Source organism: Uranotaenia lowii, chromosome 1 (genome assembly GCF_029784155.1).
Source record: "Uranotaenia lowii strain MFRU-FL chromosome 1, ASM2978415v1, whole genome shotgun sequence".
NCBI lineage: Eukaryota > Metazoa > Arthropoda > Insecta > Diptera > Culicidae > Uranotaenia > Uranotaenia lowii.
The window spans coordinates 5,530,664-5,553,724 of record NC_073691.1 but is presented as its reverse complement, the minus strand read 5'-3'; the positions used below and the strand labels follow the sequence as shown (position 1 = coordinate 5,553,724).

Genomic DNA, 23,061 nt, shown 5'->3' with positions numbered 1-23,061 from the left:
CAATCCAACGAGCTTCTATGGCACCACAGAATCTGTGTCACAGAACACAGAATTTTGAAATATTCACAGCTTTCACAGTATTTTGGAATTTTGAATGGATTTCCGAAATTATAATTTTTTTGGTCAGTATCAGATCAGATTGGTAATGATAATTGATTTTGCCCAACTAAAATGTGTTTTTCGGCAACCTTGCCTCCCATTGGCTCCAGCTTTGCGAGCTTGTTTGGATCCGGCTCGACGCTCTTCTTTCGGTCCGACGCATCATCAATGGCAGGACGGGCTTCTGCTGGTTCTCGACTCGTCGCTCTTCCAATGGATCCGAAACAACGACCATTCATGGCACCTGGAAGACTTCCCGTGTTTCCTGACTTGTAGGCCTCTACCAGGCTTCCCGGTCCGACGACCTTTCGGTTGGCTCCTAGTCTGAAAACCTTCTATACGGTTTCCGGCTTCGGCTCGTTGTCCTTCCGTCGGCTTCTCTGGCCAAATGATTGTCCATTCTTAAATCCGGATTTCCTCTTTTCCACTATCTGGGCTCATAACCTATTGATGTAGAACTTGGGCAGTGGAAAGGAGAGACCAACTTGGGGATAGAATTCGAAATACTTTGATTTAACTGTCCTAAGTTGCTGCTATACGAAACAATCACCACAGTTAAATCCATTTATGAATTGTTTACAAACATCATGCGTGTGTTGCTATTCATCTCATCGATTGCTTGGATGAGAGAAATTCCTTCAGATTCAAACTTTTTGAAGTCGAAGACCGTCGAAACTTGATGACACGTACATAGTAAATACGTCGACTGCAGTTGCACAGAATGGCTTAGAAGTTACTGACATTAACTTTTTTCGGAGCTCCACGTTACCTAAATGAAATGAACATCTGAACCTCAGTGCAAGTGTCATTGATTATCAACGGAGATTGGTAAAAATGATGACATAAAATTAAGATAAAACGAAGTACTGTCGAAGTTTCACTTCAGGGTTCTCGACATACGTATAACTTTTCTTAGGAAAGCATCCCTCGAAACGTCGAAGGCGAAGTGCTCAGCAAAGCGATTGAATGTTTCGGTAACACCGATGATGGCGCTATTAGTTCCGTAATTTTTCAACCATATGGGAACATACAGTTAAAGATCCGTATTTCCAAGTCCACGGAGTCACACACTCTGAAGAATGGTTTCCAGAAGTATGGAGCAGTCGATCCGCGATTTCCAGAGATCGACTTCGAAAGAGGCTCGTGTTGCGTTTTTGCGTTCTTGAATAGTGCCTTTGTCTATAAGACGGCATCGATGTTTGTAGCTTGGCAAGAAAAACGGATCTTGCCAGCACAGATATCTAAGGGCTTTCAGCGCCACAGCTCACCAGTAAGCAGCCAGGAAGCCTCAATACATCACAATCAGAGGGCCATCCATGGTAACCCGCGCTACTTGGTAGCCACCCCGATCGGTAGCGACGCACGAAGAGATGACGAAGCAGTAGCGATCGAGTTCGTAACAACGAGAGAGCAATGACCTGAACTCTCGGTTCAAGGCCGGTCAAAGGCGACTACCTGATGCTGGCTCACTTCTAAAAGTACTACAAAACCGTGAAGTACAAAGTACACAATATTACTGATTTTGGGCCTTTCCGGGGCGCTGGAAACCTTCATTCTTACATTGTCAGTTCTTGAATGTTCAAGCTATGCATACTTTTAAATAATTTTGAGAATCATCTGATCCGGGTCGCAACATGCGAAGTACCCACCCGTGCCTAGGTTCCTGTCTAATCGTGATGTCCATTGGGTTTCCCCTAAATGAGTTCTATCCGGAGGAAAGTATCTTGGGTTGCAAAAAGCCTATTCAATACGAACCCGAGTCCCACTCATAATTTCCCTTTAAGCTCACCCACCCTGCTGAGTGTAGTTGTCAGTTACAAGGCCGAATGGGACATTTGGCATAAGAATATTTAGCTGAATATTTTTAGGCCGAATGGTCATCAGACCAAACGGTTGTTAGGCTAAATAGTCATCAGGCCAAATGATCGTAAGGCCGAATGGTCGTGACCTATTCGGCCCGATAACCTATTCGGCTTTACGTCCATCGGCAGAATGAACCAGCCTCGCTGTATCCATGGATTTAAAAAACGGATCTCAATGAAACTTGATGGTTCCTCGAAAAGATCCGTTGAATAAAAAATCTTACATAACTCGATGATATGACTAGCTAAGATTTCGAGAATTGTATAAGAACGTATCCGGGCCGGACAAATCCGAGAAATTTAATGCAAAATCCGGGCATTTCATTTTAACCAAAAATCCGGGCAAACTTTATCAAAACCCAGAAACTACTCAACAAAAGTCAAGAAAAAAAAATGTTTCATCAAAACTTATTGACAGGAAGGCTTAAATCGTATCAAAGGCTTCAAAAAAACCTTTCATGATTATTTTTATAAAACATGCTCTAAAAATTTCGTTTTGGAGGCATACATAAAAAGTCTTTATAGTAAATGGTTTTTTTCGGTTCGATTTGCCAAATAAAGCAAAAGTAAATCCAGGTGAAATCCGGGCTTTTTTCAATACAATCTGGGCCGGTCTGTTTCAAAATTTTGTATTAAAAATCCGGGCGAACCCGAGCAATCTGGCTACATCACTAGCATCTAACCGCAGATTTTCCTAGGCCTGAAATTTGTATGATAAGTTTAATTTTTTTGGGTAGCATGAGATACTCTTTTTTTTATAAACTTCTTTAAATAGGGAGCCTATTGTTTAGGAAACGTTTTTTTAAAGACTAGATTGTGACAAACATTTCAATAATGAAATTTTAGAAGTTAGAAGTTTTTATATCACAAGTAGGGGAGATGAGGGCATAACGAGCACCCAGGGCATAATGAGCACTCCTTTTTTCTACATCAGTACGTATTTTCTTAAACAAATTTTCATAAGGAATTGTTGCGTACTATCCATAGTATTAATTTTTCACCAAAAAAGAAATATCCTTCTCATCTTTACAGAAATATTAAATAATAACCAGCTAGGTTCTCAAGTGACGAAAATATTATAATTTTTGAGCACCACCAAATAAGCTTTTATGACCTTTAAATCATTTTGATCTGAAATGTACGCACTGCAACATGATCTACACACTGTTTCTCAATTTTCAACATCATTAAATTTTTGATTTTTCACTTTAATCAATTTTAAAACGCTTTTTTACTTTAATTTGTTCACTAGAGGCGAACAGAGCACTTTCAATGAAGGCATAATGAGCATTTTCTGCCGGGGAATCTAGCAGCGAATTCAACTCGATGAAGTCAACTGAATAATAGAGCTACAGCTTGGCTGGTTTCGTCTGTCGATTTGGCCTATTGGTAAGGTGTCGGAGAGGTAATCAGTAGACTCGAGTTCGATTCCTGTTCGAGGGGATTTTTTTTTGGCACATACCATTCATGATTGATTTTTTTTATTGTTACATTATACGGCTAATAGCATCAAAGCATCATCCGTCAAACAAGACACCAGAAACATAATGTATGAGCATGTGTTAATTCTTTGAATTCTACAAACAGACCTAGATTATTTTGTTATTGCTTTGTTTGATGAATCTACGTCTCACCGTTTAGTGCAATCATGATCATGAATGATGAATGAAAAAAAAAAAATACCTCGACCAGGAATCGAACTCGAGCCTACTGATTACCTCTCCGACATCTTACCAATAGGCCAAATCGTCAGACGATACAAGGCAAGCTGTAGCTCTTTACTCAGTTGACTTCATCGAGTCGAATTTGCTTCTAGAATCTCCGGCAGAAAACGCTCATTATGCCTTCATTAATGGTGCTCATACTGCCTCGGAGGGTTTCTCATTATGCCTCTACAGTGACTGGTTTTCAGCTTTCGGCAAAAATTTTTAAAATGCATATTTATTTTTTTTTATCTACTTTTTCAAGTTTCATCCAATTAGGCAATAGACTATTTGATTGTCTGAACACGAAACAATGATGTAATTCACATATTACAGCTGTTCTCTATGGTTAAATAAGCGTTTTCCTTAAGGTGGCCATTATGCCCCCATCTCCCCTATTAACAATTACTAACAAAAATGAAAAAAAAACGTAATTTCATCATTTTTGTCCTTTTTGTTTTTTTTTTTAATTTTTTTTGTCCTTTTTGGCAATTGTGTAATTTTTGTCCTTTTTTCTGTAATTCTTCTCATTTTCTGCATTTTTATTATTTTTATCATTTTGGTCATTTTTGAAATAAAAAAAAATCATTTGAGTTAATTTTGTCATGTTTGTCACTTTTTCGTTTTATAATGTTTTTTAATTAATGTCATAAATGACAACAAAGTTAAGAAATTTTTGTCGATTTTACTATATTTGTAAATTTTGTCATTCTTGTTTTTTTTTTGTCATTTTTTTCATTTTCCATATTTGTCATTTTTATCATTCTTATATTCTTTGTCAATTTTATCGTGCGCAGAAATTTTACTACGGCTTGTTGAAACTTTGGTTTTTCAGTTAAGTTAACATCAAAACTCGTTTTAACTTAAACTTGGTGACTAGGAGTAAAAAGAGCACCAATTGTTTTTAAAGATCAGGCACCCTCTGGCGGCCTTAGGCACTGTTTCTTTCAGACGTAGGTTTATCTATTTTGAATTTTAAAAACTATTAAAACATGCCAAAAGTAAATGCATCGCCTTTCATTTGATACCAAACGACCTTTCTGTCAAACAACAATTACACCAAACCACCATCAAGGAAAATGGTTAAATGCCAAATGACTTGATGCTAAGCTAAAAAGGAACACAATCTCCAGAAAGCTGATTTTCGTCCGATTTTTTTCTTAATTTCAAGGTTAAAATGAAGGAGTTCTGAAGAGTTATGAGTTCATTCATGATCGTTGCAAATAGTAGCCTAAGTACCGAATATACGGACAATTGAAAATATTGGTCGAGTTGCTAATCCTTCTTAGCAGAACTTTACCTATAAGGCTTAAGAGAACGAATCCTTAAAGCACAGCTTAAAGTTCTGAATCTGAATTGTTGATATAAAAAGGGGATTTTAAAACAGTAATTATTCCTTAAACGAAAAAGAAAATATTGACCTATTTCATAAAACTGAATTAGTTTTATGGCATCAAATTTTGGGTTGATTTGTATTTTGTATAAATTTTCAGCCGTATCGTTTAATTGATCCTGATTTCGTATTCCACCTTAGTGAAAACTTCAACTTAAAGAACACCAACGGTCAATCTTATCAATCCACGAGGAAGAGTTCGAGAAACTTTAAGCTTTTGCTGGCCAAAGGCTTGGAACCGACCGACCGCTATCATTGTCTTCCCTACGCTTCAAATTAATTGGTTCCCGTGGGACGCCCGGAGAAGAAGATTAGTCTCCGAGTGGTCACAATTGCGGGCAAAGGCAGAAACACAACAGCAAACAACAACAATATTAATGAGCTTTCACTGGCACGGCTTCCATTTGTAAATTAATACCTACTTACGACAAACAGTTTCTGACGGGACAACAGCACTTTAACATTTCTTTCACTAAACATGCTTGAGAGCTTTTTGTGTTTCAACTGCTGTTTGAACGATTTACATTTATTCAACAAAAATCGCAAAACACCACCAAACGGTTATCCATTTTGCACTCCAGACACTTGTTTTGATTGTTGTTGTTGTTTTTGTTAACGAAAAAACGCGCCTGTTGAGATGATTTTGTTGATATGTATTTATCATATTCTGATTCAAGCGATCAAAGCAAACAATAAGTGTCAATTGACAATGAACCCTTTTTTAAAATAAGGCCCAAAACGTTGCACATAGTTAAACATCTGATTTTTGGCATTTATTTCAATTTTTGTCATTTTTTTTTATAATTTTGTAATTTTTTAAATTTTTGCAATTTTTGTCATTTCTATGTTTTTTCTAATTTTTGACATTTTTTTGCAATTTGATCATTTTTAGAATTTTTGTTTTTTTTTTGTCATTGTTGTCATTTTTGTATTTTTTGTCTGTTTCATTCCATTTTTTGAAATTTTTGTCATTTTTATCATTAATGACATTTTTGAAATTTATGTCCTTATTATATTTTTTGTAATTTTTTTAAATTATTTCTTTTTTCTTATGTCATTCTGGTCATTTTTGTCATTTTTGACATTTTTATCAGTTTTGTCATTTGTAAAAATATTGTTTTATTTTCTTGTTTTTGTTTTTATTTGTGATTTTTGTAACATTTGTAATTTTTATCATTTTTAGTTGTTTTTATCATTCTTTTGAAATTTTGTCAATTAAAAGAAATAAGTTTTGCAATTTTTTTTATTTTTTTTTGATTATTTCTGTGATTTTTAAATTTTTGAAATTCTTTACATTTTGTCATATTTTTTTAATTTTTGGCATTTTTGTGTATTTTGCAATTTTTGTCACTGTTGCAATTTTTGTCATCGTTGCATTTTTTGTTATTTTAGTAATTTTTGCAACTTTTGTTCTGTTTGTAATTTTTGCCATTTTTGTCATTTTTGTTTCTTTTTTGTATTTTTTATGATTATAATTTTAATGGCATGTTCGGCGGAATGAAAAACTAGAGTTAGCTAGTGTAGAGCAAAGGCGGGACAATTCATGGGAGCTTTTCATCAACTAGCCTAAAATTTCAACACCTATCAAGCATTCTTCTATTGTCTATCCACCTTTCTTTCTAATTTCTACAAATTAAATTCTCTCTATATACATGAGAAACTCAGAAAAAGAATTCCCATGTATAGTGAGCCCAGTGGTTTGAGAGCGTGGTTTTACATACACTTCAAACGAGCATTTTTGTATTTTTGTAATTATTATCAATTTTGTTTTTTTGTCATTGTAGCCATTTTATAATTTTTGTATTTTCGTCATTCATTTATTTGTTTGAATTTTTGCAATTTGATTCATTTTTGCAATTTTTGTCGTTTTTGCCACTTTTGCCACATTTATTATTTATAGTATTTTTTTTTTCAAAAAAATTATCATTTTTTTTTAAATTTTTGTCAGTTTATAAGTTTTTGTAATTTTCGTCTATTTTGTTTTATTTTTGGTTTTCTATTGTCATTGCTGCCATTTTTCCAATCTTTTGTTATTTTTGTCATTTTTTCAGCTTTATCATTTGCATCATTTTTGTATTTTTGTAAATTTTTTCAATTTGGTTGTTTTTTGTCATTTTTATCATGTTTTAAATTTTTTGTAATTTTTGCGAATTTCAGGTTCAGATTTCAGAAGAATCTGACTTTAGATTCAGATTTCAGATTCAGATTTTAGATTTAGATTTCAGATTTAGATTTCAGATTCAGATTTCAGATTCAGATTTCAAATTCAGATTTCAGATTCAGATTTCAGATTCAGATTTCAGATTCAGATTTCAGATTCAGATTTCAGATTCAGATTTCAGATTCAGATTTCAGATTCAGATTTCAGATTCAGATTTCAGATTCAGATTTCAGATTCAGATTTCAGATTCAGATTTCAGATTCAGATTTCAGATTCAGATTTCAGATTCAGATTTCAGATTCAGATTTCAGATTCAGATTTCAGATTCAGATTTCAGATTCAGATTTCAGATTCAGATTTCAGATTCAGATTTCAGATTCAGATTTCAGATTCAGATTTCAGATTCAGATTTCAGATTCAGATTTCAGATTCAGATTTCAGATTCAGATTTCAGATTCAGATTTCAGATTCAGATTTCAGATTCAGATTTCAGATTCAGATTTCAGATTCAGATTTCAGATTCAGATTTCAGATTCAGATTTCAGATTCAGATTTCAGATTCAGATTTCAGATTCAGATTTCAGATTCAGATTTCAGATTCAGATTTCAGATTCAGATTTCAGATTCAGATTTCAGATTCAGATTTCAGATTCAGATTTCAGATTCAGATTTCAGATTCAGATTTCAGATTCAGATTTCAGATTCAGATTTCAGATTCAGATTTCAGATTCAGATTTCAGATTCAGATTCAGATTTCAGATTCAGATTCAGATTTCAAGTTCAGATTTCAGATTCGGATTTCAGATTCAGATTTCAGATTCCTATTACAGATTGAGATTCAGGCACACGTGATAAGAAAACGCCTTCAACCCGAGTGCATTTTTTACTGTTGCAGTTAATCAGTCAGTTTCCACCATTGCTTCAACATTAAGAAAATCCCTACCAGATCAACTGACTACCACTGAGACACAGAGAGAACTTCTGCTCATCACCCATTTCTACGCTGAAACGCTCATTTGCATTGCATCAAACGTAAACAACGCTCCCCACCCACTTGCATAAAGCATGCTCCCCAACTACCCCATTTCTCTTCATAAACCTAACCTAACCCATCCCAAACATGTGCTTTTAGCTTTCCGGGGAGGCGTCGCGTCGCCTCTATGCGATTGTATTTAAAAAAAAAAAGAACGCGAGAAACCTTTCGACGTTTGTGGAGCGTCGCGTCCATTCACACAAAATCGTCCAACGAACGACGGGCATCAGTCCGACGCTGCGTAACGCCGAACTTTCATTCCAACTTGTACTCTTGACCGGATCGGGTCGCACAATTCAGATTTCCACACGACGTCGTCGTTTGTCCGGAGTGATTTTTTTTTTTTTCAAAATTAAAGGAAGAGGAACAATCAAACGATCTAAGGAGGATTTCAAACGATCTCGGGAAGTGAAGACTACTTTGATCGGTGTAGTTTGAAAAGTTTGAGCATTTGGGGGTGTTCTTTGAGAAAATTTCTAAAAGGCTGCCATGACTGGGAAAAAAGGCATACCTCTCGGAAAAAACCGTTAATTAAATTAGTGTTTCAATGGAAGCAAACAATAGTTCTTGGGGAAGAATTCATTGAAAGTTTATGACCTAGATTGTCGAGAAGTTTTTCAGCTCCTGAAAATGACTCATAACAGCTCTTCTTAGCGCCGGCCAGAGCTTTGATAACACGCTACCGAGATTAATCTCGGAAGCAGGGGGGCTGTCCCAAGCAATTATCGTTACGATTACAGGTCGTTGTGTGTCATTGGATTATCTAACTTCTGTGTGTCCTGGTGCATTTATGGATGCGGATGCGTAAAGTAAAAACGTCACAACAACACCATGGGGGACGTCTAGTCTAGGAAGGCAGCAGACACAGTGTTTCGAAATTTCAGAATTTCAAATTTTCCGGTAAACAATATGGAAAAGTTGCACGGTTATCAGGGTTGGACCGGTCGATTACACGAGTTCAAGGATAGCGTCCGGGAGAAGCACGCCGCCTGGAAGGAACAGCGGGCGGCGGCGGCGGCATCGGCGTCTGCTTCCGGTACTGCGGAAGGTGGCGCCCCCACCGGTGGCATAGCCCAGTACATCCGGAACAGTCTTCAGGGTGCCAACCGGAGGCAAGACGATGGTGGCGGAGCTGGAGCTCCATGGAATGAAGAAAATGTGGACTTTTCGCACATATATCGGTAAGCAACGAGGAGGATCCAATCGAATCGTTTCTGTTATCCGGGTGGGATTTCCTTGTTTCGCTTTATTGAAAAGCCATTTGTTTTACGTTAGCCGAGGATTTGTAGAATGAAACTCAATGAAGACGAATGGGGCCGAGCGAGGGTGTTTATGCAAATAGCTGACAATTTCAGTCCGAAAGTTCCCATGAAAGAGCGCTTTATCTTCGTGTGTGTTTTTTTTTTATTTTCACTCGCTCCCTTATGATCCGTCGTGGAGGAAGACAGTGTGTAGTTAAAATAAGCCTTCGGAAAGGCAAGAGTTAAGCCGTACAAGTGTTCCTCAAGGCAGCAATGTTACCTTCACATTCGAAAGGGTTTCACCTATTAAAAAAGGAACCTTGAATTATGACATCGTCAGTATTATAGAAAAGCTAACGGAATGTATCCAGACAGCTTCAACAAAGTTATTAAACATGAGCGATCAAAGACGTTGTAGATCGGATGCTTGACTTTCACTTTTCTTAACTATACTTAACTATATATAACTAGTCATAAAAGGTACACTATACTGTGCAGCTATATCATTTTTAAAACGACAATACGCAAAAGCCTCATAAGTTAACATTTTGAGGACTCGCACTGTTATCTTTATGTCCGCCTTCAGTTGATCCTGGGAATTGTGTTCTGATTAAACTTGGACTTTGCAATATATTTTAAAATCAAACCTAGACAGGATTCAAATGTGGAAAGGAGTTATCGTTTATTTATTTTTAATAGGCACATTGAATAGCCGATCAGATGTGTTTTCTGTTGTTGGCACATCATACATCTCTTTGCTCTTTCTGGCCTCTGCCTATTATGGATCTTTTTGTAATAACTGGGTCGGACACAACTCCAACCCAGTCTCGAAACACTGAAAAGGATCGCCAATGTAAAGTTTCTTTGGTGGACCTTACAGGGAGGCAATAAAGTTCCTGTACGTTTTAAAAATGCTTCAAACTCGTAATCCTGCTAGGTAATCAATCAAATCGGAGAAGTCACCGTCAATTTCTTTTTGGAAATTTTGAGTGGCTTTATCGGTGAGTATTATAGATTTGAAATGATAGACGAATACACCATAGGAAGAAAGTCACTAAGGTGTTAAAAAGAGCAAGTATTATTTTTTGAATAGCAGTTTGACCACACCCACATGGCGGTCGAACCATCCACAATCAACGGCATCGCAGAACGAAGTGCCGGCTCTTGTTCGGTACTTCTTCTCCGATACACTTGATTGGTGAGGGACTAAAATTTCAGTATGTGGTCACGCTTCTATTCAAAAAATGCTTCTCGCTCTTCTCAACACCTCAGTAACTTTCTTGCTATGGTCTATCTGTCTATCATTTCAAATCTATAATGCTCGCCGATAAAGCGACTCAAAATTTACTAATTCTGTAGAACCTTGGCAACAATTCAAAAAAAGTCAAGATTGGCTCGCAGTTTCCTACAACGACCTCAATACACTCCTTCAGTCAGTTTCGAATGCCTCAGAAGATGCCCATTTGCACTTTTTTCCGTAAATCTGGTTCTAGATTCAATCAGTGCCATTTTTTGGGTCATCTCCGGCACCGCATCATAAAGCTGGTAATTTTTCCTACAAGATGTGTCACCCGGGATGTTCCTTCAAATATAGGCCTGTGAGTTTGGCAGCTCAGTATTCTTGACCTCAAAGCTCTAAAAGCAAAAAATACAGCTTTTTACAGATGGCAATGATCGAGTTTGCAGACAAACTAAACCAAAGTGCTCCGTTGTGCACGGCTTCAGTACATCACGGAGGATCCGTTGTTGAGTAGACGCGACTATTGTTCCTGATTTTCGGGTATCAGATCATGAGACAATAAATACTGATGTTGGATTTGATATTAACGATGGTCTACCTAAGATCATTCAGATTGCGAGTGATTGGAGTCAGTATAACAACATTGTGTTAAGACAGCTTCTTAAGGCAGTTTTGACCACATTGAGATGCGCAAGCTTTAAAGAGTTTGTAAGACGTATCGATGTTTTATTGAAAGATAGTGTTATTGCACTTGTTCATAAAAAACGAGTACTAAATGGTACTCCAGAAGCCTAAGTGGAATAAAAAGACGTAGAGACAAACTTTACAATCAATTTTTAAGAACGAAACGTTCGAGAAGTTGACCAAGGTACAAAGTTGTTAGAAACGAATATTCGCGAAAAATAAAAGAAGCTTAAAACCAATCTATCCAAGATGAGCTGGAGAAAAAAAATATAATGGAAAACAATTGAAGAAAACAATAAAAAGGTTGATGAAGTCAAATAGAACCACACGCTTGAAATTTATTAACCAATTATCGTTAAAAAGTAACCATTTTCACACCTTTCCGCGTTAAGTGATTTTTTGGTTTTTTCCATAGAAGTCATTTTTTGACTTCTCTTGAGAAGTGGAAATATGGTTACTTTTTAACCGCAAGAAATTAATGCGGAGAAGTTCAAAAACGGTTAATTTTTAACCGTATCGCCAAATAGAAAGAAAGCAGATTAATTTGTTCTTAAAAATGCTAGAATTGGGATTTTCTTAACTAGAAAAAAAAAATTACTGCGGGTTTTAGAGCAGATTTTTTATTTTTGTGTACTTTTTCATTGGCATCGATAGAAACTGCCGTATCTATGGACAGCATTATACTGCTCTCAACGGTGGTGTGTTAGTAGTAAAACGGGAATCAACTATTATATGTGGAAACCGTCCGTCCAATCGGTAACATTATTTATTCCACGCATCTAGAAATCCGTAGCAGTGGAAGCCGGTTTACGGGCTAGGATATCGAATTCGTTTCCCATATGATTTAATTTGGGGTCACCAGATGATGGGAAACCGACTACGGCACGAAGTATCGCTAAGCGAAACCGGATCCAAACACGATTACGAATCCTCTACGTTGCCAGCCGTTTCTTGGAACGAGCAAACATTACCAGGCATAGATGGCAGGTAAACCCTGTGGGGGAGAAAAATAAATAAATTACCTCTACATTGCCGTTAACCTCAGATAGCTTTCTGCATCTAATTTTTTTTCTTGTTTACCTCATCCTACGGCTGCTTCAGGCCAGTGTCACAAGCCCAAAATTTAGCTTCCTTCAGGAATCCTTCCAGTCTGAATTTCGGTAAACTAAAATCGATCAGATAAACACCGCGCCCATTCTTGTCACTTGGAGCCATTCGCATCGTCCTGTTCCCGATGGTGGGAAAAATTTGGGTCAACACGCTGTGTGGTCCTAAAAAGTGCTAAAAACTTCATCACCCATATTCAGACTGATCAGACTGCAGCTTCCAGGACACTGCTGGTATCGAATATTATAGCAGTACTAATCGAGAGCATCCGGCCTTAAGAAGCGGAAGAGCTCTTGAGGGCGATTCACTGCAGCTTTTGCTGGTGTTGATTTTCCTAGTGGTACTTAACTCAGATACGGATTATTCGCGGTTTCACCGTGGAGTAAATGAATTTGCACAAAACTTAGAAAATATCGACTTATTACTCTCATGATGAGAGATCCTATACGATCCTTCAGGCCAGTGTCCCAGACCAAGTGATAGGACCTGTTGAAAATAGAAATGAAAAGTGAATTTCAACATATTTGGTTTAAAAAACTGCTGAAATTCTATAAAAAAAACCAAAAATGCATCCAGTAGCAATTTAAAATAGATTCAGAAAAAAATACCTACCTTTAAAGAGAGCGCGAGTTTCCGAATAAGGCCACAGTATCTTTTTATTTTCTTTTAATGTTTAAATACTTGAAATTCAATTTTTTTCTCTGGCAAAACAACAAAACGCGACCAACAATAACATTTACAACTTCCATAATGGCGCCGAAGAGTTTTCATTACAGGGATGAATTTAACCATAGTTGTGGTAAATGCTAAAGAACTTAAACCGTGGTTAAAATTAAGCGAGAAATATCGTTAAAAAATAACCAAATTGATAGTTCTCCAGCAAAAACCAAAAAATGGTTACTTTTCAACCATAAATGGTTAAAAAAAAATGAGCGTGCAGGACAGATTCGGTCTCATTCAACGGAGTTGAAGTCACAGATGAAAAAGAAATTGCAAAGAAGTTCCATGACTTCTTTATTGATAGCGTCATGGAAATTCATAACAGCATTCCGGCAAGCTCTAATGGTTATGTTGATCAGAGTATTTACACACGTGGAGAATTTTACACATTCGAAACAATAAGTAGTCAAGAATTTGAAGAGATAGTGAACGATATGAAACACACAGTTGGTATCGAAAATGTCTCCCTAATAATTTTGAAGGATTTTTTGCCGATATAAGCCAACCCGTTTTGAAATGTTAAAAACAAGAGTCTGCAGTTAGACGTGTTCTACCGCAGTTCCGGTTGAAAAACAGAAAAAAAAATTCACGAGAGGGTACGTTATATCGTCCAATAAACATGTTAGAAATTTAAGAAAAGGTGTCTGAATTAGCAGTAAAACAGCAATTCTTACGCTTTATTGGGTGTCAAGACATATTGATCGCTAAACAGTCTGAATTCAGGAAGCAGCATTCAACTGAATCTTCAGTTAATTTGATACTTCGAAGTTGGAAGATTAATATTAGAAACGGAAACTACATAGTGGCTGTGTTGGTAAAAACTGGCATCAATGGTACGGTTCTAAGCTGGTTAAAAAAATATTTGGAGAACAGAGTGCAACGAACAAAATATGGTTCATCTTACTCCCAATACAGAGAAAATAACCTAGGAGTTCCCCAAGGAAATGTGTTGGGTCCTGTGGGACCACTGTACATTCTGCTACAGGGACCTTTTTGGCTTGGTATGTTGGTAACGTGGACTGTCGCCAATAACGAGCTACTCAACCGACCTTCTTATTTTCAAACTAGTGCGTTCTAGCAATATGAGTATCTCTAATGGCGACTCAACTTACTGAGCGTGATCGAAGGTCATGAGGAGCAAAAAACGAGGTTGCGACGTTTCGAGTTAAGTTTCTTAGTGGTTGAATTTAACATCGTTTTGACTTTTCTTATTTCGTTGGACGATGCAAGATGGTAAGTTGATATGTAGTTTGGCCTTGTCCAATTTGTGCTAACGTCAGAACTTCACTACACAATTAACACACGACGTTCGGGCTCGATGTTTCCCACGGACAGGATGATATCCGACTGATCACAAGAAGAAATTACTGGCAGTATCGTACTGCAAATGTCGTAGTATTCGACGAATACTATTCGTCGTAGAAGATGGTTTGGTTACGAAAATCTCCTTTTGGTGAAGGTAAAAAGCGGCGATATGCCCGAAAAAAGTACCGAAGTGATGCAACCATTTCAAAATCCTTCCTCAACAATGTCTGAAAACAGCATACACGAGCGGCAACGCCTTTAAGGATCGGTTGGTTTCCCTGGAGGATAAGATTCCTCAAAAAGAGAGATCTGCAATCTAAGTCGTGTGTGTATTACCTCTGAACTTTGTACCTACCAGTACAACCTTGTTTAACAGAACTTAAAATTCCAGTTCACTTTTCAAGAACTCGCATGAGGTATCAGGACGGATAGCATGAACAGAAATCTATTTTTTTTCACTGATCAAACATAGTGGATCTAACATTCAACTTACTTTTATTCACCCCACAGGAAAAAATCCCGCATGGAGCTGGTCCGGGTGTCGGCCGCCGTCATGGGTATCGAGTTCTCGTACGCCGCCGAAACGGCCTTCGTCTCACCGACGCTGCTCAAGATTGGCGTCCAGCATCAGCATATGACCCTGGTATGGTGCCTGTCGCCTCTGGTAGGGTTTTTCTTAACACCGGTGCTAGGATCGCTCTCGGATCGCTGCCGCAGCAATTACGGACGAAGGAGACCCTTTATCCTGATGCTATCTTTGGGTGTTCTATTGGGTTTACTGCTGGTCCCGAATGGGGAAGACTTTGGCTACGCCATGGGTGATCCCAACCCTTATGTGAACAGTACTGTGCTGTTTCCGGTACAGCCGCAGCCTGTTTTGCCGCACAGATCGACTGCTCAAGAGGCTGAATCGGTTTTGGTGCAGGATTCTTCTACAAGTGTGGGGGAAAGGCCGAGTCATCCGTGGGGGATATTTTTCACAATTCTGGGTACGGTGCTGCTGGATTTCGACGCCGATGCATGTCAGAGTCCTTCGCGGGCTTATTTGATTGATGTGACCATACCGGAGGACCATGCTAGGGGTCTGTCAACTTTCACGATCATGGCCGGGTTGGGAGGTTTCATGGGTTACTCGTTGGGTGGAATCAACTGGGATGATACCTTCATCGGGCAAGCATTCGGAGGACACGTCAGAGCGGTGTTCTCTTTGATAACGATAATTTTTGTGATCTGTGTCATGTTCACTATCACAAGTTTCAACGAGATTCCTTTGTGGATTTTGGAACAAGAAATGGAGCGACAAGAGCCGCCGATTGTGAAGAAGGTAACGACGAGAGCGCTGTCGGAACAGGACTCACTCGATAAGATTGAAACGTCATCGTACGGTGCTTTGGAGGAGGACATTATTCACAATCAACAAAACCAGCAACGGCGATTCACTATGCCAGCGTCGATGGCCGGAGGGACCAAACGTGAATACGACGAGCTACCTGGAAAGAATTGTGCAGAGACTTCATTCAACAGCGGGGAACCCATCCCTATTCCTGAAACTGGAGGCTGTAGTTCAAAACATGATCACGTGACACTGTCTATGTATTTGAAGTCAATCGTTATAATGCCACATTCTTTGCGAATGGTCTGTTTGACCAATCTGTTCTGCTGGATGGCTCACGTCTGCTATTCGCTCTACTTCACCGACTTTGTCGGCGAAGCAGTATTCAATGGTAACCCCAAGGTATGAGAGTAAATGTAGGAGTTTAGAATGGAAGGTTTTAACTTACATTTCGATCCTCGACAGGCTCTGGACGGCACAGACGAGTACATACGATACGAGGAAGGCGTCCGTTTTGGGTGCTGGGGTATGGCCATGTATTCGCTGTCATGTGCGTGCTACTCGCTGATCATCGAACAACTCATCCGGCGGTTTCGAGCCAAAAAGGTCTACGTCGGCGGTCTGCTATTCTACTGTTGTGGAATGTCCCTGATGGCCCTGACCAAGCATAAAGTAGGAGTAATTGTATTCAGCTGGGCAGCTGGAGTGATGTATTCGACGCTGTTCACCATGCCCTACCTACTGGTTGCGCATTATCATTCTGAGGGAATTGTACGTTATTGTAACATTTTAAAAAATATCAAAACGGCTAAATGAGAACCTTTTCTTTTTCAGTTCGAGCAGCTAAGCGAGGAGGACGCCAAGCAGGGTAAATCGCCGGTGGTGCGAGGTCTTGGAACCGATGTCGCAATCGTCAGCAGCATGGTGTTTTTGGCTCAGTTCATCCTGTCGATCTGCATGGGATCGCTCGTGTCCTGGAGTGGCACAACGACGGCCGTCGTCACCGTGGCGGCGTTTCTAAGCTTTTGTGGTGCGATTGCGGCCACCCAGGTGGTTTACCTTGATCTTTAAAAACGATAAAAGGGATATGATATTGATCACTCATTAAGAAAACGCTCGTAACAATAACTTAGAATGCTAATTTCAAACTGTATTCGTTAAGTGCTGCAATAAATATTCTCTACAATGCTATATGTGTACAACAATATCAAATCACACAAATGGACGGATGTGTTTTCTTTTAATACTTGGTTAAGTTGAGATCATTTAACTTTTCAAATTATTTCTGCTCTTATCGAGAATGTCTTTCTTGATCGACGGATAGTCAGGATGAATTTTCAGTACCTGTTGACAAATGTCGATGGCGTCTGCGAAACGCTTTATTTTCATGTAGTTGAAAGCCAACTTGTAGCCAATGTTAGGTTTTGACTTTCCACTACACTTCCAGGCAAAGTCGTACTGCAAAGCAGCGTTGCGATAGTTTTGTTCCTTTTCAGAGATCAGCCCTAGCAGTTCGTAGGCCTTGGTACAGGATTTGTTGTGCTCCAAAACCTTTTTCAAAAGCTCAGTCGCCATATCATACTTGCTTGCCTGAAGATAGAGATCAGCTAGGAGCAGCCAAGATTTTTCCAAATAATCGGCTTCTTCGAATGTCCAGCTATTTTTGGCGATCCGCTTAAGTTGATTTTTCCCTCGCTGGGACTGCTTCAGGATGACGTAGGCCGAAGCCATCCCGTAAACGGCTCCAACGTGCTCCTTGTACTCTTCCTGGGAAGCGATTGCCGTGAAGTCCTGGAGAGCTTTTTCGATGCTTAGCTTCTGTCGGGAAGCCAACAGATGAAAGTTTTCCAACAACCTGTGGTTCAAGGCTTCATTGTCGATCACTCCGGGTCGAGGTTTCAATTCTTTCAGCAATCGCTCAGCAGTTCTCAAGGCCATCACACGTGAGTCCTTAATCTCCAGGTCATCGGGTCCAATATCGATGATCCCTTCATTCGGTAGATCTCCATCGGGATTCAGACATATCTCAATCATGTTGTAGATCGCCTGTTGGCCCCACTCTGAGTCTCGGCGACAGTTGTTAAAAAAGCGCAGTGCGCTATTAGGGTTACCACTGTACCAATCGTTAAGACCTTTGCAGTAGTTGAGACCAGCCTCGTGATCCGGACGAAGACACTCGTCCTCAGCTCGATTCAGAAACGATTGAACATCGTGAAGGGTTCCGGAGCGTCGCATTACCTCAATTAGACGAGCAAGCGCCGTCCAGTAAGTCGGTTGCGAGAGCAATAGTTGCGAAAAGTGATAGGCAGCGTTCTCGAAATCCATCTGATGGGAGAAATTTAGTAGTTGCTAGGTTAAACCTTGTTAAATCAATTACAATAAAGAGATGGAAAATGTTTAATTGATACTGGAGGCAGACGTTGAAATTTCTCCTCACCAACAAAAAAGGTACTTCATTCGAAAACTGGAAGGATTAACACTGAATTGACAGATTGAGTATTGTTATTGCCTAAAGTTGCTTGATACCGCAAATCCAATCTAATCAAGTCTTTAACGGTTTGCCTAGCTAGCCATCAATTTTGACCAACACACTCTTAGACAGTAAGGATAGCTACTGAAGAACGTTTTCCACAAATTTTGCGTTTCAGTTCCTCTGGAGATTACAAAAGGATCATGAACCATTCTTCTTCCAACCACCCGAAAGTTTAACTTCAGTTTCTTATTAACAAGTACATCGAACAGTATGATTGAAATAATAGATATTTTTGAACAGCAATCACAAACATTGTCCCACCTCGTGCAGCTCTTGAAAGTTTACCCTTTTTCGCAGATTAACAACTCTTCAAAAGGCATGATTAATCTTACCCTTCGAAACGAAAGATCAGCCATCATCACCGATGCAGCCTCGTTGTTAGGATCGACTTGCAGAATACTGGCACAGGTTGCTTGGCACTGGTCCATGTTGTTCACGTGCATGTAGGTCCTAGCCAGGGCAGCCAGCAGTCCGATCTCGTTAGGCGTTATCTTTAGCGCTTCCTTGTAGTGATGGATCGCCTGCTCATTGTCCCGGATCGCTATCGACTGCTCCGCCATCAAAATACAAATTCTGTAATTAAAATATTCCTTGTTAACTATATCATATGATGAGACAGTTTTAGGATACTGACTTTGATAAAATAGAGTTCTGCTCGTGTACGATCCCGCTTTGATCGATCAACATACGTTTCTGGATTTTGTACTGATTATCACGCGCTTCTTTGAGCGTGTTTAGAGACGAACTTAAGTAGCCTGCCTTCTCTCGGATTCGTGCCAACAGTAACAACTGTTTTGTTCTCGTCTGAAGTTTTGTTATGTCGTCAATTTCCCTAGAATGAAAAAACATGAATGAAAAGTGATTATATTACGATGTCTTTTTAACAAACTCACCCCTTAGTCAATTCGATTTCATCAACCAGCGTTTGTTCGGCATTCGAGTATTGTTTCAACTTCAACAGCAGCTCCGCCAAGTCCAACTTCAACAAATAGTTTTCCGGTGTGGCAATCGCCTCCTGGTAGTAGGCGATCGCTTTCTTGTACTGATGAGTTTTAACATAGGCTCTTCCCAGCTTGCTAGCCAGCAACGAATCCCTCGGGTTTTGTTTGTGAGCCTTTCGATAGGCATCGATGGCGTCGTCCGGTTCCTGGATGGACATGTATGCATCACCCAACATCAGATAGCTCGAAGGTCCCGGACAGTTCGCGACCAGCTCCTTGAAACACTGTGCATATGCAATGCGATCCTTCTTGTGAACCAGATAGTAGTGGGCCATCTTTGTTTTGGCCTGAACGTAGTACGGTTGATCTGGACGTATGTTCTTTAGCATTTCGACAGCTTTGGCGAAGTTGCCCTGCTGCATGTAGAAATCGGCGGTTGCGATCGTTAAACGACCTTCCTCGGTTGTCGCAGCGAACTCCGACGATACCAGTTGCATTAATTTGAGAGCTTCCGAGTTTTGATTCATCAACACGTGACTGTTGATCACTTCTAGGTAAAGTGTTAGAAGGTCTGGGGTACTCAGCACTTTTTCATTGGCTCTCTTCCCGGGAGATCGAAGGACACTTCCGTTGGGGCTCAACCCACAGATGTTCATAGCGGTGAAGAAGCTTTTCATACCATCCTCGTAACGTTGTTGATTTTTGTAAACGATTCCTTGGAGAAGATGGTACATGGGATCATCACGAACTTTGAAGTCATGAGAGAGACAAATTTCCAAACTTTGAGCAGCTCGTTGGTATGATTTTTGCTGCAGATGAATTTGAGCAATCAATAGATGAGCATCAGAATAGGTGGGATCGATGTCCTGAAGAATGCGCTGAAGCGTTGATGCAGCGGCTCCAATTTCAAAGCTAAGGAATTGAACCTTCGCTAGAAGATAGGATGCCTCAACTAACCCGGGGCAAGCTTTGACAATCGAATCCAGCAAATTGGCGCTGTGACGAAGCGTTGGATGAAGCGAGTCAAGTGACATCAGTTCAATGCTGTGCTGAGTCGGTGCGTGCCGAAGCAATTCTTTGATAAGTTCCAGTAAAAAGTCAGGATTGAATTGTCTCAAGTACTCCAAACCGTAGGGTAGTGTTTTCAAGTTTTTAAATTGTATTTCGCTTGCTTCCACAAGTAGTTCTAAAGCACGATCGTGGTTCAAATGATGAAGCCTTGCCGACATAAGCAGTAGTAAAGGAATTTTGTCGTCGCCCTGAATCTCTGTGAGAAACTCAATTTGCTGAGTTACTTGCTCAGTGATTCCTGATTCCGTCATCTGGCAATGGGTTAATCCACAAAGGGCGTACATTGAGCTGTCGTCGATTTTCGAGGCAGTCTTAAACATTTTAGTAGCCTCCTTGATTTTTTTCTGCATTGCTGCTTGATACCCAAGTTCGGTTATGTATTCGGCATTTGAGGGATTAAGCTTGTGAGATTTCTCAACGAATGAATAGGTTTCGGCCAAGATTGAGGCATTTCTACCACAAATTCTTGAGAACAATTGACCGGTTCGCATGAACAAATCACAATTAGCTGGCTCGATTTTTTCCATCGCTTTGAACAGGTATTGCAATGCAGTAGCGCTTCCGGAAAAGTTTCCATCTTTGACCGTCATAATCAGTATCTTGACTTGGAGGGCTTCCAGATTTGTTGGGTCCATATTGAGAACCCTGGTAGCCGTCTCAATTGTGTTGTCCCAGCTCCAGTTGGACAAATGACATTTCATTTTCTCCACCAATGGAATGTTCATATCCGTATGCCGCACAGAAAGACGATTCAAAATTGCGATAGCAGCTTCGAAATCTTTATTCAACTGATGGTATCTAACCTGTCCCACGGATGCATCAATGTGCAAGCCATGCTCCAGAGCTTTGTCAAACAGATCCAAAATGTACGAAGGTCTATTTTTGTTCAAATACAGCTCACACCATCCTTTTAAAGTAAGGACTTCCGGATTGTTCGGTGTCATCCGTTGTGCCTTTTCGGCGTACTCCCTCGCTTTGTCATATTTTCCTGTTAAAAACAGAAACAAAGCCGAATAATAGGCAGACGTGGCCGTCAAGCGTTTTCGTTCCTCCTTGAGGCGTCCGTCCAGGGCCAGTAGTTCCTCTTTGTCGATAATGCTGCACCGTTTGTGGGCATACATCAAACATAGCACCACGGCCATCCCAAATTCACGGTCCCCCTGTAGTTGGTTTAGCTCTCGAATGCCTTCTTGCAGGCGGATACCTTCCAGGATGAGCGCTATCCCATTGTAGAAACGGAAGCTACTTTCGGCCGTATACTTTGCCATCGCTTCCAGTACAAGCCGGTGCATCGTCCGGTACAACTTCTCCCGCCCATAGTAGATGATTATGCTTTTGTAGTCTTGCTCGTCCATCATTACTTACCAGTCGATTTCTTTGAAGGATATTATATTTGAATCTTAATTCTCAAAAAAAACCACTCATCAAAAAATTTATTATTCTTGCAGCGCCATTTAATGTTTTTTGAATTCCGTTATTTTTCCACTTGATGTAATAACAATCACAAACATTTACCACAACAGTTGAACAAATTCAGATAAATCCAGATAAACCTAAACAGACAATGAACCTTTTTTGAGCTGTTTTTCTACTTTTCTCACGCACTTGTTTCAATAAAGATAAAAATTTAAACTGGCAAGAAACTTTTTGCACAAAAAAAAAACGATTTCGTTTGCGTATATGCACCTGTTTCCATGACAACACAGGTGGCAAAGCAAACAGCTGATCGAGAACTTGTATGCAAGTTCAAACTGACAGCATCATCTTTTGGCAAGGTTACCACGAAATCAAAACATTGCCAAATGGACAAAATTGTCCTCATTGAAACAATTGACAAATTAGCTAAAATTGACAAGATTGATAAAATTGACAAAATCAAAAAAAATCAAGAAATCAAAATCAAATTGACAAAATTGACAAAATTGACAAAATTGACAAAATTGACAAAATTGACAAAATTGACAAAATTAACAAAATTGACAAAATTGACAAAATTGACAAAATTGACAAAATTGACAAAATTGACGAAATTGACAAAATTGACAAAATTGACAAAATTGACAAAATTGACAAAATTGACAAAATTGACAAAATTGACAAAATTGACAAAATTGACAAAATTGACAAAATTGACAAAATTGACAAAATTGACAAAATTGACAAAATTGACAAAATTGACAAAATTGACAAAATTGACAAAATTGACAAAATTGACAAAATTGACAAAATTGACAAAATTGACAAAATTGACAAAATTGACAAAATTGACAAAATTGACAAAATTGACAAAATTGACAAAATTGACAAAATTGACAAAATTGACAAAATTGACAAAATTGACAAAATTGACAAAATTGACAAAATTGACAAAATTGACAAAATTGACAAAATTGACAAAATTGACAAAATTGACAAAATTGACAAAATTGACAAAATTGACAAAATTGACAAAATTGACAAAATTGACAAAATTGACAAAATTGACAAAATTGACAAAATTGACAAAATTGACAAAATTGACAAAATTGACAAAATTGACAAAATTGACAAAATTGACAAAATTGACAAAATTGACAAAATTGACAAAATTGACAAAATTGACAAAATTGACAAAATTGACAAAATTGACAAAATT

At 38.9% G+C, this 23,061-nt stretch overlaps 3 protein-coding genes across 6 annotated transcripts in view; 1 reads left to right on the top strand and 2 right to left on the bottom strand.

Moving 5' to 3' along the window:
- The window catches only part of LOC129738737 (synaptic vesicle glycoprotein 2C-like), a 29,892-nt gene extending 15,519 nt beyond the window's left edge, over positions 1-14,373 (bottom strand). For 2 of the 4 annotated variants that reach the window (XM_055729991.1, XM_055729996.1), the window contains exon 1: positions 5,480-5,651. The gene's annotated coding sequence lies outside the window, so the exon portion shown is untranslated. Of the gene's footprint in view, positions 1-5,479; positions 5,652-14,355 lie in introns of those variants that run through there. The other 2 variants (XM_055729993.1, XM_055729992.1) reach the window with 2 other exon arrangements.
- On the top strand, positions 8,503-17,102 carry LOC129738734 (proton-associated sugar transporter A). The gene is made up of 4 exons (XM_055729980.1): positions 8,503-9,432; positions 15,059-16,283; positions 16,347-16,652; positions 16,716-17,102. The coding sequence occupies exons 1-4, from the start codon at positions 9,161-9,163 to the stop codon at positions 16,950-16,952; spliced, it is 2,040 nt and encodes a 679-aa protein (XP_055585955.1). The 5' UTR covers positions 8,503-9,160; the 3' UTR covers positions 16,953-17,102.
- On the bottom strand, positions 16,708-22,092 carry LOC129738732 (tetratricopeptide repeat protein 21B-like). Its single transcript, XM_055729978.1, has 4 exons — positions 19,308-22,092; positions 19,049-19,246; positions 18,747-18,987; positions 16,708-18,206 (listed from the first exon to the last, which is right to left on the bottom strand). Exons 1-4 carry the CDS (start codon positions 21,782-21,784, stop codon positions 17,148-17,150), a joined length of 3,975 nt encoding a protein of 1,324 aa, XP_055585953.1. The 5' UTR covers positions 21,785-22,092; the 3' UTR covers positions 16,708-17,147.
- Between the last annotated feature and the right edge of the window lie 969 nt (positions 22,093-23,061).